Consider the following 17,808-nt stretch of genomic DNA (forward strand, 5'->3'; position numbering starts at 1 on the left):
ACCAGCTGACACATGGTTAACGCTCTGGCCAGTTACTACAGCACAATATGCAACAGATCTTTCTGTTACCCCCACCCCTAGCCTGGTTCCAGATCTGTTTGTGCGGTCTTGCCAGCTCTGACAATGATCATTTAGAGTTGACATTGGCAAAACAGATCTAGGACCAGGCTAACCTACTCCATCCTCTGTATAATTTGGGCTCCTCTTTAGAGCACAGTACCTGCATGTACCAATAGCCTCACACCTCACCCTTTTCCCCTTCTTCTTCATCACTTCTGGTTGGCTGACAACTGGACTGGCCAGCAGACATCAAATGGTGGTGCTGTTTTAACATCAGAATCATGGACACAATCATCAGAAACTTTCTGGTTGTTGGTGAATTATGTCATTTATAATGATGGTACCAACAACAGGTAGCTCCTCTATGTCCCCTCCATCTTTACTGCATTGGAATTGATTAGCCATGATATTCATAGGGGAATAGGGGATATTTTGTGATGTAGACTTGTGTGTGGGGGGGAGAGGAGATGCATCCCATGGGCGGTGTTGACTTTGGTATAAAAAAAAAAGTCTTAGCAGTGATCAAAGTTATTTTTGTCTTTTTCTGGACCAAATAAGCTGGTCACTGAAAAGGACGCCTCTAGTAAGCCGCCTTGTGGATATCAGATGCTGTAGTGAACCACCACACCGACATCCATTTAGGGATGCATCTCCTCTCCCCCCACACACAAGTCTACATCACAAAATATCCCCTATTCCCCTATGAATATCATGGCTAATCAATTCCAATGCAGTAAAGATGGAGGGGACATAGAGGAGCTACCGGTTGTTGGGATCATCATTATAAATGAGATAATTCACCAACCACCAGCAAGTTTCTGATGATTGTGTCCATGATTCTGATGCTAAAACAGCAGTACAATTTCTTTCTCTTAATTGCTGTTTGTAATGTTCAGTATGTCTTTCAAGTGCTATGGGTTTGAATTGATGTATGGTGGTTACATTTGGATGTCATTTGTAAATGAGGACAATGTTAGGGCCTACTATAAGTTTGTTAAAATCCATTAGGACCTCTTATGGGATTATTACATTCAGTAGGACATTTATTTTTCTCCTGTCATTTAGAATGGAGCTCTAGTGTTGTGTTAGTAACTGTGCCTTACTACTGGGGGTAAACTAACATATTCATGTCAGGGACTATAAACCCTTCGATTTTCATGTAAGCAAGATTGGTCAAAGCCAGCCCCCAGTTGTCCTTCCTCCAACACCTGCAGGCACATAATGTGGAGCTATAGTTATATGTAAACAAATATTGTACAACATGACACGTAATTACTTCAGTTTAATCATTACAATTGACCAGTCCGTATGTAGGAAAATGTAGTGATTTTATAACTCCCATTATATGTACTATAAAACAGTAATATTGTGCTTGTAAAATACACACACCTGAAAATGTTCTGGCTGTCGTAACTACATCAAAGGTTCTTGAGGCACATTCAGTGTATGTTTTCTAATTTGTCTTGTTGGCAAGTTACGTTTGGTTATTTGTCAGATGGCTCATTTAAGTGTTAAATAGCTTGAACGTCCGTCCACGTCACTTCTGTTAGCATTGTCAGTGAAAGTTTCTAGTCAGGTGATGTACAAAATGTATAAATCTTACATTGTTGAAAAGTCCTTAACTATGTGTGTGAGACTTGTACATAAAGCATTTTCAAATTTACCCGAGTACATTCTATTCTTGGTGGCTTTGTTTTCATTGGACACACTGCCCTCCAGTGTTCAAGAGGGGCACATCTAAAAAAGGAAGTTAACCTCAAGGATCAGACCCTTTTTTTCAATTTTCGTCTAAAATGACATACCCAAATCTAACTGCCTGTAGCAAGGATATGAATACTCTTGATACAATTTCAAAGGAAACACTGACGTTTGTGTTAATGTGAAATTAATGTAGGAGAATATAACACAATAGATCTGGTAAAAGATAATACAAACAAAAAAATATGCGTTTTCTATTTATTTTTTTGTTCCATCATCTTTGAAATGCAAGAGAAAGGCCACAATATAATATTGCAGTTTAGGCGCAATTTAGATTTTAGCCATTAGACGGCAGCAGTGTGTGTGCAAAGTTTCAGATTGATCCAGTGAAGCATTGCAATACTGGACTATTTTGTATCAAGTCTGCCCAAATGTGCCGAATTGGTCAATTGATACATTTTCAAGCACAAAATATAGAGAACATACAAAAATGATATGGTAATACAAAATGTACGTTTACACACTCCCAGGAATGTCATACATGATGGATCATTAGCTTATACACTAACTTTCACACATCTAGATGGCTGGGCGGGATGGGTGTGGAGCCAGAGACAGCAAGGGTTTCAAACTGTAGAACCCAGTTCCTACATTTGAATATAAAAATTGATTTTATCAAACAAAACTATGCTACATTTTATCTCTGGGACCCTCAGGATGACAAATCAGAGCAAGATTACTGAATGTAAGTGGGTGATTCTTTAACTATGGTACTTTTCTTGTCCCTGGATGAAATAATAAAAACTAAAAAACATTTCTTATTTTTTGTTTTTGTCATACTTACTCCACCCTAAGGGGAACTTATAAAAAATGTATCATGGCTCAATCATTCTTTTTATTATATAATATGAGGCCTTTTATGCATGGTTTTTACTGTTTTCCCTCTGTCCCTAAGCCAGACTTTGTATCTTCAACCTCGCTTAATTCTAAATTAAATATTTAAATAATGTAGATTTCAAGTACAAATGATAAAATACCATTTATTTCAATTCTACATATTATATATTGTGATACATATTCACATTTTCCTATATTTTTCATAAATAGAACCCTTGTCCCTTGGGGTCACTGTCATTTCCACCACACTGTACAAAATAGAATCCTGGGATCAGTGTTTTAGGTTTGTATATTTAGTAACCATAGCAACAGAAACTCCACAGTGGAACACATGGCTGGATGAAATGGTGTCCTCTACAGGGGGTAATGAAAAGAAGAAAAATCAAGGTAAATATGAGTAAAACTGAGAGTATGTTTATTGGTCGTCATTTCCAAACAGCTCATATTTCACATGGACGTAAAAATAACTGGATACATTTAATTTAATAATGTGTAATTTGTGTATATTTAATGCTAACTCTAAAACTAATATTAGCAGGCTAACATAGCATGAGATTTTAGAGGGAAAGTGGGGAAATGTCATTTCCACCACAGTCATTTCCACCACGGTGTTCATTGTGGTGGTAAAGACAGGTTGTGGTGGAAATGACATTGTTCGTGCTAAACAGCAAATTATTTGGGCTATAATACTGATACTAAATTCAAAAACAGTTTTAACAATATTACAATATTGTTGGTAAATAAGAGAACAATAGATAAGTAGGTTTGACATGATGTCTTGGCTCTTTCTTTAAGATGGCAAGCAATACCACAGCACAGAGGTCAAGATCATACAGAGAAAGAATAAAATCAGATCCACTTAAATATGCAGAGTCCCTCAAGAAGGACAGAGAAAGATACCTGAAGAAAAAGCAACAAGGTGTTGTTAAATCTGTGACAGAAATGCCGAAAAGAGAACAACGAAAAATGAGAAGACAGTGGCGAATTTCTCAACGAAACAGACGTAGGAAATGGAAAATGGTCTCAGCAGTGAATAGTTTCATGGCACATACAACACCACCACCATCACCAGACAACATGAGTGTTAATGCAGAAGACATCCCTGAAACACCTCAGCTGTGTGAGCCTACACCAGAGAGAACTCCACAGAGGAAAAGAGGGAGAAAAAAGGTTGCGAAGGCAAAAGCAAAGGTGTACAGAGATCTTAATGACATTAAACAAAAGCTTGAGGATGCCCTCAGAAAAGTTGAAAAATACAAAAAAAGAAGTAATCGACTGAAGAAGAACCTGGGGATCCTAGAGTCACCTAAAATGAAAACAAAGCAACAGATGCAGCAAGAAAGCAAGCAATTAAAGAAGACACTCCTATTCCATAACAGCATTATGTCAGAAATAAGAAAAAAGTATCAGAATGTTGACAATCGTAAAGCTCGGCAACTGATCTCCAAACTTGTGGCTGGCAAGATCTTTAAAAAATACCGCCTGGTCACCATGGCCAAGAAGGAGTTTGGATTCTCTACAAAACTAATCAGGACAAACATGACAAGGGCCGACAAACTCAAATACACCCGCAAAACACAACGAAACAGAGTCAGCCAAGAAGTGAAGGAAAAGATAACAACGTTTTTAGAACGCGACGATAACAGTAGGGCCACTACTGGAAAGAAAGAGACAATTACAAAGATGAAAAATAAAATGCAAAAGCGCTTCCTGGTGGATTCTATGCAGACACTGCACCTGAAGTTTAGACACGAGAATCCCGAAGTCAGACTCTCCTATGCAGAGTTTTGCAAAAAGCGACCCTTTTGGATTGTTAAACCAACGATCAAAGACAGAGACACATGTCTGTGTAAGCTACACTCAAACATACAGTTCATGGCAAACAAACTGTTCTTTCACAAAGTCATTAAAACGTCCAAAGTCACCTATCTCATGTATTCAGTTACATGCAAAAATGTGACAAAAGAATGCATGTACAGGGAGTGTCTGGATTGTAAAGACCATGAACTCCAAACCTCTGCCTTCGATGCTGGGGAGCAAACCTGGTGGTTTGAATGGAGAAGCTCTGTGGAGGACAGAGAAAAAAAGAAAAAAGACGGCTCCAAAGAAATGATTAAAGTTCACCACACAACGAAGGAAAAAGTATATGGGACTTTGAAGACACTTTTGGATGACTTTTCTGACCAACTGAAAAAAAAGATGGGAAAGCACATTCACAACATAAAACACCAATATCTGTCTTTGAGAGCACTAAAAGAAAAGATTGACGAAGACAGTATTGTTCTACAAATTGACTTCGCAGAAAATTACATGTGCAAATTTTCCAATGAAATCCAAGCGGTCCATTTTGGCGATTCCCACCAGCAGGTAAGCCTCCATACTGGTGTGGCTCACACGAAGAATGGTGTTGTGTCTGTTTGCACCATTAGTTCCTCAATGCGCCATGACCCATCTGCAATCTGGGCTCACCTCAAAAAAGTGCTTCCCTACCTCAAACAACAAAACACAGCTGCAACCACCCTGCATGTCATAAGTGATGGCCCAACCACTCAGTATAGGTCAAAAAAGAACTTTTTTTTCCTGAGCAAAGTACCATATGAGCTAGGATTCAAAAAGGTGACCTGGAATTTTCTGGAGGCCGGACATGGGAAGGGCCCAGCTGATGGAATTGGTGCGGCTGTTAAGCGCCAAGCAGACTCGCTTGTGGCCAAGGGCATTGACCTTCCAACTGGAAAAGTATTGTATGAACAACTGCTTAACCAGCCATCAACTGTCAAGTTAATGTACATCACTGAGGGGGAAATTGAAGAGATGGATAGTCTCCTTCCTGATGACCTGCTGACCATCAAAGGAACCATGCAGATACATCAGGTATCACACATGTCACTTTTGTTATGAGAGTTTAACATTTTTCAATTTATATCTCCACAGTATTCAAATGCACTTTGTTCTTTTAGATTGTCTCTACAAGACCGGAGGAGATTTCTTGGCGAGTTCTCAGCTGCTTTTGTGCAGATCCCCATCCTTGCCAGTGTTTTGGTCTCAAAAAAGTCAACATACTGGGAGCACAGAACATGGAGACTGCATTGGGATCACCAAGTTCAAGCACACTTACCAGCACATCTCAACCCATCATAGACCTGCATGAGGGACTGATTGGAAGTTGGTGTGTGGTACGGTATGATGGGGATCCTTACCCTGGCATTATACAGGATGTGGACCCTGAGGGTTGTGCTCTGGTGAGAACCATGAGTCATATTGGCAAAAACAAGTTCTTCTGGCCTATGAGAGACGATGTTATTTGGTACCGGCCAGAAGATGTGATCAGGCTGGTCCCAGAGCCTCAACCAGTAACAAAGAGGCATGTGATGGTGGAGCCAACAGTTTGGAAAGAAATATGCTCTGTTCTTGACCATGAAACATAACTGAACCTCTGGCCCATATGAAAGTTTGACAGATACAGTATTTAGCAAATACAATGTCTATTTAGTCAGATTCAACTTGTTATTCCACATGATTACGTTTGACAGTACATGGATTTACGATATAACACACATGACAGTAATGTTTAAGTACAGAGTGTTTGCTCTGGTTCAGCATAGGCATATAAGTTTTCAATTTCAAAATATATTGCCTATTTTATCTGTTATTCAACTGGTTATATTAAGGTTATGTTAAGGTAATGATGACATAAAGGGTTTGCTCTAGTTTGTACTAGTTTGCTCTAGTTCAGCATGTAGAAAACAGTGAAGAAATGATTTGCTGATTTTTAACACAAATTCATGTTTTTTCATTTTTTGGATTGTTTTTAATTTAAAAATATTGGTGATATGTTTTTGTTCACAAATGCTGTTGCTTATTGATTTGCTCTGGTTCACCACATAGAGCAGTAGAAAAATTGTTTTTAATTGGAAGTTGCCTATCTGTCATTTCCGCCACACACTGTCTCTTCCGCCACGCCATGTCATTTCCACCACAACACATATTTTAAAGTAAAACATATAAAAAACATACAATCAAACCAACTATATTCAGTGGTGTTGATAATTGTGCAGTTAGGGCTAAGATTTGTGTATACACTTTGAGAAATATATGGTTTTGAGCTATGATAAGAAAATGAAATGTTCCATTGACCTAGTTTTAGGTGTTTTTTAGTGTAAACATTGTAAAATCTTTACAGTTACATTTCTGAAAAAAATAATAAATTACAAATTTGAACAGATATGTGTGTGCTATTTAATCAAATATATTTATAACAGAAGATATTTCATTATTTTCTCTTAAAAATACATGTTTTGTTATGTGATGGAAATGACCGTTTTCTTGGACTGTCAGATAAAAATGGCAAAACATATATATTAGTAAATACAAATCATCACAGCCAACTTCAGGGAAGGTTTCCAGACAGATTGAGAAACCAACTGATACTAAAAAATTGTTTGTAGAAATGTTTTTATTTTCTGAAACTGTCTAGCTCAAAGAGTACCATAGTTGAAGAATTACCCAAGTACATTATTTACCTTCAGAGGTGAATGTATCAAACCAGTTGCCGTGATACATCTTTTGCTGTGCACTCTCCTCAAACAATAGCATGGTATGTTTTTACTGTAATAGCTACTGTAAATTGGACAGTGCAGTTAGATTACCAATAATTTAAAGCTTTCTGCCCATTTAAGTCTATGTCCTGGAAAGTTTGTGGTTACTTACAACAGTCATGCTAATCATATTAGTGCACGTTAGCTCATCCGTCCCGTATACAGGACACCGATCCCGTAGAGGTTAACTGATGTTGCTTGTATCTGGTAGGAGTTATGGTAGGACACTATGAAAGAAACAGAACAATGCTCTTTAGTAGGAACTAACCATGGAGTGCAGTAGATTCTGAAACACCAGCCGTGCCCTTTTAGCCATTGATAAGATTTATTTCCAGTGTTTTAGGAGCCCGTGCCCCCTCCACTCAGGGAGAGAACAGGGTATATTGATACAAATGGTCCAGCAGCTCAATGAAGCCTCTTCATACGCAGGGAGGGATCTCTCATCTCTCCCTAGATAACCACTAGACTAACACCCACACATACCATCAGGCTTCATCAGCAACATCTCACAATACTGTACTTTTTACCTTACGAAAAATATGTCAATTTGATGGACATGAAACAAAAAAGCAGCTAAAACATGGCATTTATATACACATTTAAGTTACTTTTTTTTTTTTACAGAAATATTTAAAAATTCAAGTTCTGTTAGAATCCAAAATGCAAAAAAGAAAAGAAAAAAGAAAAGTATAAAACATGTTAAGACCAGAGTGGAATGCCTAAGGAATGGAAGCCCGGCGTTCTTCTCCGTTTAAGATAGAACCTGTAGAATGACAGTGTTAGTCGACGATAGAAATGTATTTCATAGTAGCATCTTTATGCATCTCAACAAAGACGATATGGCACCCTTTACAGTTCATTGAGGCACTTTCTATTGCGAAGAAACATGATTTCAGATTTGATTATTCACATTCTTCTCCCTCTCAATATTTTTTTGGCAGTCCGATGCCAGTAACTGACTGAAGCATGAAACCACAAGCACATCAACAAATACACAAAATATTGCAATAGAGGGAAGTATTTGTTTACTGCTCCTTTTCTATCACTTAAAAGAAGGGTGGAATAAAAAGTTATTTTTGTATTTTCATGACGTCGTTAGTCCTGTGTCTTGTCACAATGCACCTTGAGGCCACGTGACGGCGGCAACAGAACACATATGGCAGTCCAAAACACAGGCTATCCCGAAAAAAATAAAAGCTCACAAGTAGAGAAAGAGAGAGAGGAAGGGGGAGATCTACAATTTCAAATGAGAACACAAGCAACTAAAGCTTTAGTCAGAATTACAGCAAGCACGTTGTACATTCTTCATTTGGTTACTGAAGGACTCACTTTTAACCAACCTCTTACAACAAATACAGTTCCCCTGCAATACTTTTAAAATCGTTCCTTGTACCTCCTAATCATCCTACTAGTCAGTTACTGTATCTTAAAGCCACTTAGCTAACCTTTTCACAATCTTCAACGCCAGCCATGTTTAAAACTTCCTTACACCAATCAACCTTCACAGACTCATCAGTTCATCCATGAGCAAGAGGCCCTTGAGTCACTACCTTCAGCAAAACAGGAATTTCTGTTAGGAGTGATGATTTCTCTACCCCAACGCCCATCCCAAACTCTTTCATTTGTCATGAAAAAGGAGAAAATGTATCAACATCAATTTAATGTTTTGTTCCATGCCTTGTGTTTGAGTAAGACAAACCACCCCTGTGCAGTAAACATTATTTTAAGCGTACAAACAAACACACACCAACTAACAGACTCTGCGTACACACACTCAGACGTCACTTCACAGTACCTGAACATGCTCACTGGTCATTTACATAACATCACCCACATCCATGGGTCTCATAGACACAGACGATCAAACACATACACATCTCACAGACAGTAGACACACACACACTCCCACCCAGACACCCCCTCTCACAGGTACTGGTAGAAGCGAGAGTGGACCACCTGGGCGCCAGAGAGTTTGTGTGGGTGTGCGGTGGCTGACAGGCTCAGGCTTTTATTCTGGGGGCCTGTGTCTCCATTCAGCAGCTCAGCTGGAGCTTGGTGTGGTGAGAGGGGGTCTGAGAGGGAAGACGACGGGGCCTCCTGGGCCTGGGGGTGGTTGGGGTCCTGGGGGTCGGGGCTGCGGAGGTGGAGTAGCGCCCCCTGGTGTTCAGTTAAGTCCAGGCTGACCTCTGGGTTGGAGGTGCGGTGGCGCTCGCGGGCAATCCACTCCCGGATGGAGAAGTCCTGGGAAGAACACTTGGGCTTCAGCCGGTCCACGGCCGACAGCTCCGCCCGCGAGCCCCCGCCCATCCCCATGCCCTCCTGCCAGTCCCCCATCACAGACAGCTCAGCAAAGTCCCTCTGGCCTCCCATGGTGTGTCTGCGTCTGATGTTCTTCTTCTTGTCCCTGCGTCCCTCTGGAGAGCGGCTCCGCTGGGTGCCCACCCCGAACATGTCGTCCGCAGACGTCCGCATTCGGAACTTAAGACGGTCTGTGATCTTGAGACGCCATGCAGGCTCAGTCCCCATCTCTGACTCGCTGCGGGAGGAGGAGCTAAGGCTGCCAGTGGAACGCTCCTTAACTGCCCCCAGAACGCAAGACAGCCTATTGGAGTCCTTGTCGCTCCGCCCTCCATCCAATGAGGACTCGCTGTCAATCTTCTGCCGTGCTGCTGACTTCTTTCTAGAGAGAGAGTCACATTCAATGAGTCTGTAGGAGGGGAGGGGCCTGGGTGCGTCCGGCACGTCTGATTGGCAGATCTCCTCCACCGGCCCTGCCTCCTTCCCGCCCCCAACAAACACTGATAGGTCGCTTTCGCTGTCCGTCTCCATGGGCCGGCCCTCACTAATCAGCTCACTACGCTCATCATCAGCGTCGTCTCCTCCCCTGCTCTCAGCCACCGAGCGTACCTCTGGACTGAGCGTGCTCAGCTCGGCCCCTGTCAGGAAGGTCATAGAGGAGGTGGTGGAGTAGTCTGAGGTGATGGAGCTGACCTCTGCCCCCAGGCCGCTGGCCACCGTCTCTGGCCCCAGGCCCCCTGTCCTGCCATGCCGCACCCTGGGACCTGTGACAGACGCCTGGGAGCTGGTGCTGTTCATGGTGCCCAGGTCTGAGACCTCATCGTAGTTGGAGGGGGGGTCCGACAGGGACAACTGGTGGGTCACCTGGCTGCGATAGCCAAGGCTGGGGGACTGGGAGGGGGAGGGTGAGGCATAGGGGGAGCGGGTAGAGGAGGTACGGAGGCTGGGGGTGTGTTTGGGAGAGGGCTGAGACATAAGGCTGTCTGAACGAGACTCTTTCCCGTTGGTTTGGAACCTGTCCCCTGGCTGTTCCCCTCTCTCGCTGGCCTCCCTCTCCTCCTCCTCTGTCTGGCTCTCTGGGGACCAGGCGGGGTGGAGGTCCCGGTGGCTCTGTTCTGGCTCCTCTTTCTTAGCCAACACGGCGTCCAGGTCGTCGTCAGAGCTGCTGGGCTGAGCCTTGTCCTTGGGCTTCTTACGTTTGCGACTGACAAAGAAGGAGGAGAGCAGCATCTCCCTGCTACACTGGTCCTTCCCAGACCCCCACAAGCCCTGCTAGGACAGAGCAACAGGACGTCCAGTTACATTAAAACACATAATTGTTCTTAAATGAGGAATTTCGCCACAAACATATTCTAAGTCTGCTCTGAAACGGCATGGTCAATTGCTAATCACTATGGATAAGAGCATCTGCTAAATGGCTAAAATGTAAACGGTTGAACATTCCAACATTCCACAGTGAGCAGGACAAGGCGTTTTAGATATTATTTCTTAGTGAAGGTAATTAACATCTAATAGCAAGCAAGAGACGGCCAGACACCCCGGTACCACTTACCTTTGATTTGGAGGAGTCACTACATGTTGAATCTTTGTGAGAGAGGAGAGGGGCATTAGTAACATTCTTTAAGACATATATAATCTGAACAACAAGTATCAAGGGAGAGGGAGAGAGAGAGGAGGACAGAGACTGTAGGCAGATCACAGGGTAGCGTGAAGAAGAGACAGAAACCTGCACCATGAGGGGGCAGTAGATTCAACAGAGTGGAGATATTTGTAGCCCACAGAGATGGAGGAAGGAAACGCTGAAGAAAGACACTGTCCATGAGTGGAAGAAGAGAAGAGGAGGCCAGTAATGGAGGGATGAGAGGAAGAGGAGGAGGAAGAAGAAACCCGGCAGTGTGCATTAGGACAGGAAGCAGCTCATGCTCATAACAGGATGTACCCAATGGGATGACATCAACACATCACGGACCACAGGTTACATCAGTCACAGACGGTTACATCAGTCACAGACGGTTACAGTACATAGACAGCCACCAGCAACAGGGCATTCTATCCTAACTGAAAGACATCAATCACAGAGGAAGTATTCACAACCAGAGTTAAGGGGACAGAGCAGTGTTATGTCAGTAGTTCCACCCATGCAAGTTAGCCATAGTAGAATGGACAGGTTGTGCAATATGTCTAGAACTCTATTTTACAATCCCTGCAGCACTCTTGAACATTTTGGTTTAAGTCAATTGAATATGACTGACGACCATAAACACTACAAAACAAGGATCGTACAAAAACCTTATCAAAGAAAAAATTTCAAAGAAACCATTCCCTACCGCATCAATACTACCACTATCAAGTCACAATAGTGTGGAGGGTACGACTTAAGTGTGTGCGCTTAACTTCGAGTTGTGTGTGCCCGAGTTGGGGTCAATTCCATTTCAATTCTTGTCAGCTGAATTGGACATGGAATATCTCCATATAGGAAATGTTATTTACCTGAATCAACTGGAATTTAGGTGGAAGTGACCCAAACTCTGGTGTGTATATCAGTGTGCAACGCAAGGCTTTTGATGGGGGAGATGGGTGTTTGATAGATGTGGATGGTTGGTGCATTTGGGTAGAAGTATGTAGCCGTGAAGGACAAGGAGGTAGCTAGGTGGCAGTGTTTGGCTGTAGTTGGTGTTTCTGATGCTGAAAGAACAGTGGTTCATTGATAAGACCAGGGGTGAATCTCTTTCCTAGATTTTTTCCTTCCTCTCCTCACCTCGTTCACAAAACGTCAGAGGGAAGGCAAGGAGAGATCTCCTCAGACCTTCTCCTCCAATGCTGTCCTTGCTTCCATCTGACGTTTTGAGGAGACGAGGAGAAAGCACGCAAGAACAAAATATGTTTGAGATTCACCCTATGGTGTCAATCCCAAATGTGAGATTGAGAGTCAAACGTGACAGGAAGGCAGAAAGGGGCTGAAGGAGCAAAAGCCATCAGAGCCACTTTGCTTACCACCTCACTGGTATCCATCTAATCACCCTAGTGTGTGTGTGTGTGTGTGTGTGTGTGTGTGTGTGTGTGTGTGTGTGTGTGTGTGTGTGTCTAACGAGGTGCTGATCTCTCCTAGATGTCATTTTAGTGTGTTTGACAACAGCCAGCTCAGCCCAACACCACTCCAACACTACAACCCCCCCTCAGAAGCCATGACAGTAATGCCACATGAGCGGGCGGTAGTGAAACCATAGTTTGACCGTACCATGCTACTTGTCCTCGCGATCAGCTTTAGAGACAACAAGAGACAGCAGAAAGGCTTTCAGTAGAAAGTACAGCAGGCACTGCTCTGTATGTAACCTTCAGGTTATTAGGTATTTCGATGTTTGGGGAAATATGAAAAACGTGCACACCGACAGGAAATGACAAAACATCGACTTCTCTTTCTTTCCGTTTTTCTTTTTTTTCTCTCCTTCATGTTTCACCCCAATTTAACAGAGCTGAGGGTTTCTGCAGACTAGGCAGCTACACTGGGGACAACACTCATCGTCCTTCTTCCTACAGTCCCAGCTGTCCACCACTGACATTACAGAGTCCACCAGTGACATCAGCGAGTGACAGACGCCGCCCCCTTGGCCTGTGTCAGATTGGGTCAATGTGTGAGTGCTGGACAGGGACAGGGAAGAAAAAAACACACTACACACAAACCAAGGGTAGGGGTCAGAAGGGTTAACACTTCCACTTTGTTGTTTTGTTTGTTTGTTGTTGTTGTTTTTGGGGAAAGAACATGCCGGGTTTATGTGGGAGGAGGAGGGTGGGGGGGAAGAAAATAACTGAAAGAAAAGGAGTCGTCATCTCAACATAAGGAGGAAAGCACGGGGAGAGAAATGGCGAGCAAAGAAAACTTAAGAAAGCATAAGATGGAACTGGGAAAGAGATATAACAAATAAAAAATAATAATGACATAACGAAACAGACCTTTATCCAAAACAAAACGCTTAACAAGATTTGCAAACTATTTTTAGCAATTTCCAATTGGATAACCCAAAATCCTTCCTTTGAAGAATTGCTAAAATAGCTTGCCTTTACAAAAGCACAAGACTTTTCAGTAGGCTTCCTTAACTTTAGCATTTGATCATCTGATGGAAAGCAAACAAGAAGCCTCTTACTTTAGGACTAACAAACACATGCATGTACATCTCTAAACATACACACACATTTCCTGGATCACGTTCCCTGAAGCTCATTAGTATACTTTGTTTTATACTTTGGTAAATCTGGTATATGTAGTCAAACTAACAGGAGTGCTATCAGTGAGCTTCAGGTGAGTTACCTGAGACTTCCCCAGGCGAGGTGGTGGTTGTGGTACGGCCGATGTTGGACAGCAGGTGGTCGATGTTGGGCACAGGCTGAGACTGCACTGTACTCTCCTGTTCCACTGAGGTCTAGAGGAGAGAGAGATTCAACGAGGGATATGAATGGAGATAGTGTTGAAGTAGAGGAGGAAAGAGGGATGGAGAGAGAATCTAAAAACACTTTAGGCAACCTGCAACATCAACAAACATCAACTACAGTGGGGAAAAAAAGTATTTAGTCAGCCACCAATTGTGCAAGTTCTCCCACTTAAAATGAGAGAGTCCTGTATTTTTTCATCATAGGTACACATCAACTATGACAGACAAATTGAGAGAAAAAAATCCAGAAAATCACATTGTAGGATTTTTAATGAATTTGTTTGCAAATTATGGTGGAAAATAAGTATTTGGTCACCTACAAACAAGCAAGATTTCTGGCTCTCACAGACCTGTAACTTCTTCTTTAAGAGGCTCCTCTGTCCTCCACTCGTTACCTGTATTAATGGCACCTTTTTGAACTTGTTATCAGTATAAAAGACACCTGTCCACAACCTCAAACAGTCACACTCCAAACTCCACTATGGCCAAGACCAAAGAGCTGTCAAAGGACATCAGAAACAAAATTGTAGACCTGCACCAGGCTGGGAATACTGAATCTGCAATAGGTAAGCAGCTTGGTTTGAAGAAATCAACTGTGGGAGCAATTATTAGGAAATGGAAGACATACAAGACCACTGATAATCTCCCTCGATCTGGGGCTCCACGCAAGATCTCACCCCGTGGGGTCAAAATGATCACAAGAACGGTGAACAAAAATCCCAGAACCACACGGGGGGACCTAGTGAATGACCTGCAGAGAGCTGGGACCAAAGTAACAAAGCCTACCATCAGTAACACACTACGCCGCCAGGGACTCAAATCCTGCAGTGCCAGACGTGTCCCCCTGCTTAAGCCAGTGCATGTCCAGGCCTGTCTGAAGTTTGCTAGAGTGCATTTGGATGATCCAGAAGAGGATTGGGAGAATGTCATATGGTCAGATGAAACCAAAATATAACTTTTTGGTAAAAACTCAACTCGTCGTGTTTGGAGGACAAAGAATGCTGAGTTGCATCCAAAGAACACCATACCTACTGTGAAGCATGGGGGTGGAAACATCATGCTTTGGGGCTGTTTTTCTGCAAAGGGACCAGGACGACTGATCCGTGTAAAGGAAAGAATGAATGGGGCCATGTATTGTGAGATTTTGAGTGAAAACCTCCTTCCATCAGCAAGGGCATTGAAGATGAAACGTGGCTGGGTCTTTCAGCATGACAATGATCCCAAACACACCGCCCGGGCAACGAAGGAGTGGCTTCGTAAGAAGCATTTCAAGGTCCTGGAGTGGCCTAGCCAGTCTCCAGATCTCAACCCCATAGAAAATCTTTGGAGGGAGTTGAAAGTCCGTGTTGCCCAGCGACAGCCCCAAAACATCACTGCTCTAGAGGAGATCTGCATGGAGGAATGGGCCAAAATACCAGCAACAGTGTGTGAAAACCTTGTGAAGACTTACAGAAAACGTTTGACCTGTGCCATTGCCAACAAAGGGTATATAACAAAGTATTGAGAAACTTTTGTTATAGACCAAATACTTATTTTCCACCATAATTTGCAAATAAATTCATTAAAAATCCTACAATGTGATTTTCTGGATTTATTTTTCTCATTTTGTCTGTCATAGTTGACGTGTACCCATGATGAAAATTACAGGCCTCTCTCATCTTTTTAAGTGGGAGAACTTGCACAATTGGTGGCTGACTAAATACTTTTTTTCCCCACTGTACATCACACAATTTAACATTCTGTGCCATTACCAGCTGAGAGTACATGAGTGTGTTTAGATGTGAGAGAGTGAGCGAGATGCTACGTACAACAGGGTCATCATCCCCCTCCTCAGTGAAGAACCAGTCGTACTGCTGAATGAGGTTCTCCACTATCTTGCACTGGTCTGGCATGTGGTTGACCATGTTGGTCATGTTGTCCTCCGAGGTTCTGACCAGGGTTGGACCAAACACGATGGCCAGGTTACGAGGCTCCATCTGGGGGGAGAGAGGAGCAAGAATGGCTTCCAGTCCAGTCCATATTCACTAGGCCTCTCCATTAAAAGGCTCCATTTCAAAATACTTTTAAACCCTCAAGCTGACATACCTTATTTTTTTCACAGTTTTCGGAGACCAACTTGAGGTGTCCAGAGAGAAATTTGAGGGTTTCATAGTGATGATCAGGCAATTCAAGAATCTGTGAAGAGAAGAGAACCAACCTTCAATACTAGAATGCAACAATTCCAAAAATCCAAATTCAATTCAAACGGTAGGCTACATAAAGCTCTTATTCCTACAGATCTAACATAAACCCTCATAGCATGAGCTGTAACTTACCAGCCTCTTCAGTTCTTTTAACCTCTCCACTGAGTCTTCAGTTCGATTGGCTTCAATAAAATCTGCATATTTTTCTGTAAAAGGAATACAAGGATCACTTAGTTTCTTTAGTGACCAAGACTGAAAATGGAGCAATAAGGCATACTACAAATAAATACATTGATTTATTAACAACTTCCTTAACCAACTTTCTCTTCTTTACAGACATGCATTTACACTGTGTGTTCAGTGACTCACCATTTGTGAAAAGGGGCTCGGGAAGTTTACGGAAGAAGGATTTCAGTAAACTACTGATCACGTTGAGGTCCCTCCATTTCTGTCAGGGAGAGCAAGAGAGAAAAAGCATTAAATACATTATTGTGAGGTATGGGAGAGATACAGTGCTTTCAGAAAGTATTCACACCCATCGAGTTTTTCCACATTTTGTTGTGTTACAGCCTGAATTTAAAATGGATTAAATAGTGTTTTTATGTTTTTTGAAAATTCATTTTGAAAATAAAAAGTGGAATTATGTTTTTTGAAATTTTTACAAATTAATTCAAAATGAAAAGTTGAAATGTCTTGAGTCAATAAGTTTTCAACCCCTTTGTTATGGCAAGCCTAATTAAGTTCAGGAGTAAAAATGTGCGTATTAAGTCTGCGCAATAATAGTGTTTAACATGATTTTTTAATGACTACCTCATCTCTGTACCCCACACATACAATTATCTGTAAGGTCCCTCAGTCAAGCAGGGAATTTCAAAGATAGATTCAACCACAAAGACCAGGGAGAATTTCCAATGCCTCGCAAAGAAGGGCTCCTATTGAAGATTAAAAATTAAAAATTGAAAAGCAGACATTTAATATCCCTTTGAGCATGGTGCAGTTATTTATTACACTTTGGATGGTGTAGCAATACAGCCATTCACTACAAAGATACAGGGGCCGTTTCTAACTCAGTTGACTGAGAGGAAGGAAACCGCTCAGGGATTTCACCATGAGGCCAATGGTGATTTTAAAACAGATACAGAGTTTAATGGCTGTGATAGGAGAAAACTGAGGATGGATCAACAACATTGTAGTTACTCCACAATACTAATGTAAATGACAGAAGGAAAACGAGGCCTGTACAGAATAATAAATATTCCAAAACACGCATCCTGTTTGCAACAAGGCACTAAAGTAATACTGCAAAAAATGTGGCAAAGCAATGAACTTTTAGTCCTGAATAGAAACTCAAATCAAATTCAGTCACATGCGCCGAATACAACAGGTGTAGAATTTACAGAAAAAAGGAAATGGCAGCAAAAACAATAACGAGGCTATATACAAGGAGTACCAGTACCGTGTCAATGTGCAGCGGTACAAAGTAGTTGAGGTAACACAGTATATGTACATATGGGTACGGGTGAAAGTGACTAAGCAATCAGGATATTCAGTATAATAAACAGAGTAGCAGCAGCGTATGTGAAGTGTGAAAGTGTCAGTGTGTGAGTATGTGTGTGTGGTGCGTCAATATGCATGTGTGTGTTTTGTGTG

General features: G+C 42.1%; 1 protein-coding gene across 2 annotated transcripts in view; it reads right to left on the reverse strand.

Annotated features, from left to right (window-relative positions):
• Positions 1 to 7,101: 7,101 nt before the first annotated feature.
• Positions 7,102 to 17,808, reverse strand: part of LOC311147248 (rho GTPase-activating protein 21-like) — an 87,503-nt gene continuing 76,796 nt past the window's right edge. For both annotated transcript variants that reach the window (XM_084183918.1, XM_084183919.1), the window contains 7 exons: positions 16,528 to 16,606; positions 16,291 to 16,364; positions 16,061 to 16,150; positions 15,784 to 15,951; positions 13,855 to 13,966; positions 11,101 to 11,132; positions 7,102 to 10,820 (listed from right to left, as the gene is read on the reverse strand). In XM_084183918.1, the coding sequence (XP_084040044.1) occupies positions 9,174 to 10,820; positions 11,101 to 11,132; positions 13,855 to 13,966; positions 15,784 to 15,951; positions 16,061 to 16,150; positions 16,291 to 16,364; positions 16,528 to 16,606 (2,202 nt within the window). In that variant the 3' untranslated portion in view covers positions 7,102 to 9,173. The remainder of the gene's footprint in view (positions 10,821 to 11,100; positions 11,133 to 13,854; positions 13,967 to 15,783; positions 15,952 to 16,060; positions 16,151 to 16,290; positions 16,365 to 16,527; positions 16,607 to 17,808) is intronic.

This window comes from Coregonus lavaretus (assembly GCF_964263955.1).
Source record: "Coregonus lavaretus genome assembly, chromosome: 19".
Taxonomy (NCBI): Eukaryota; Metazoa; Chordata; class Actinopteri; order Salmoniformes; family Salmonidae; genus Coregonus; species Coregonus lavaretus.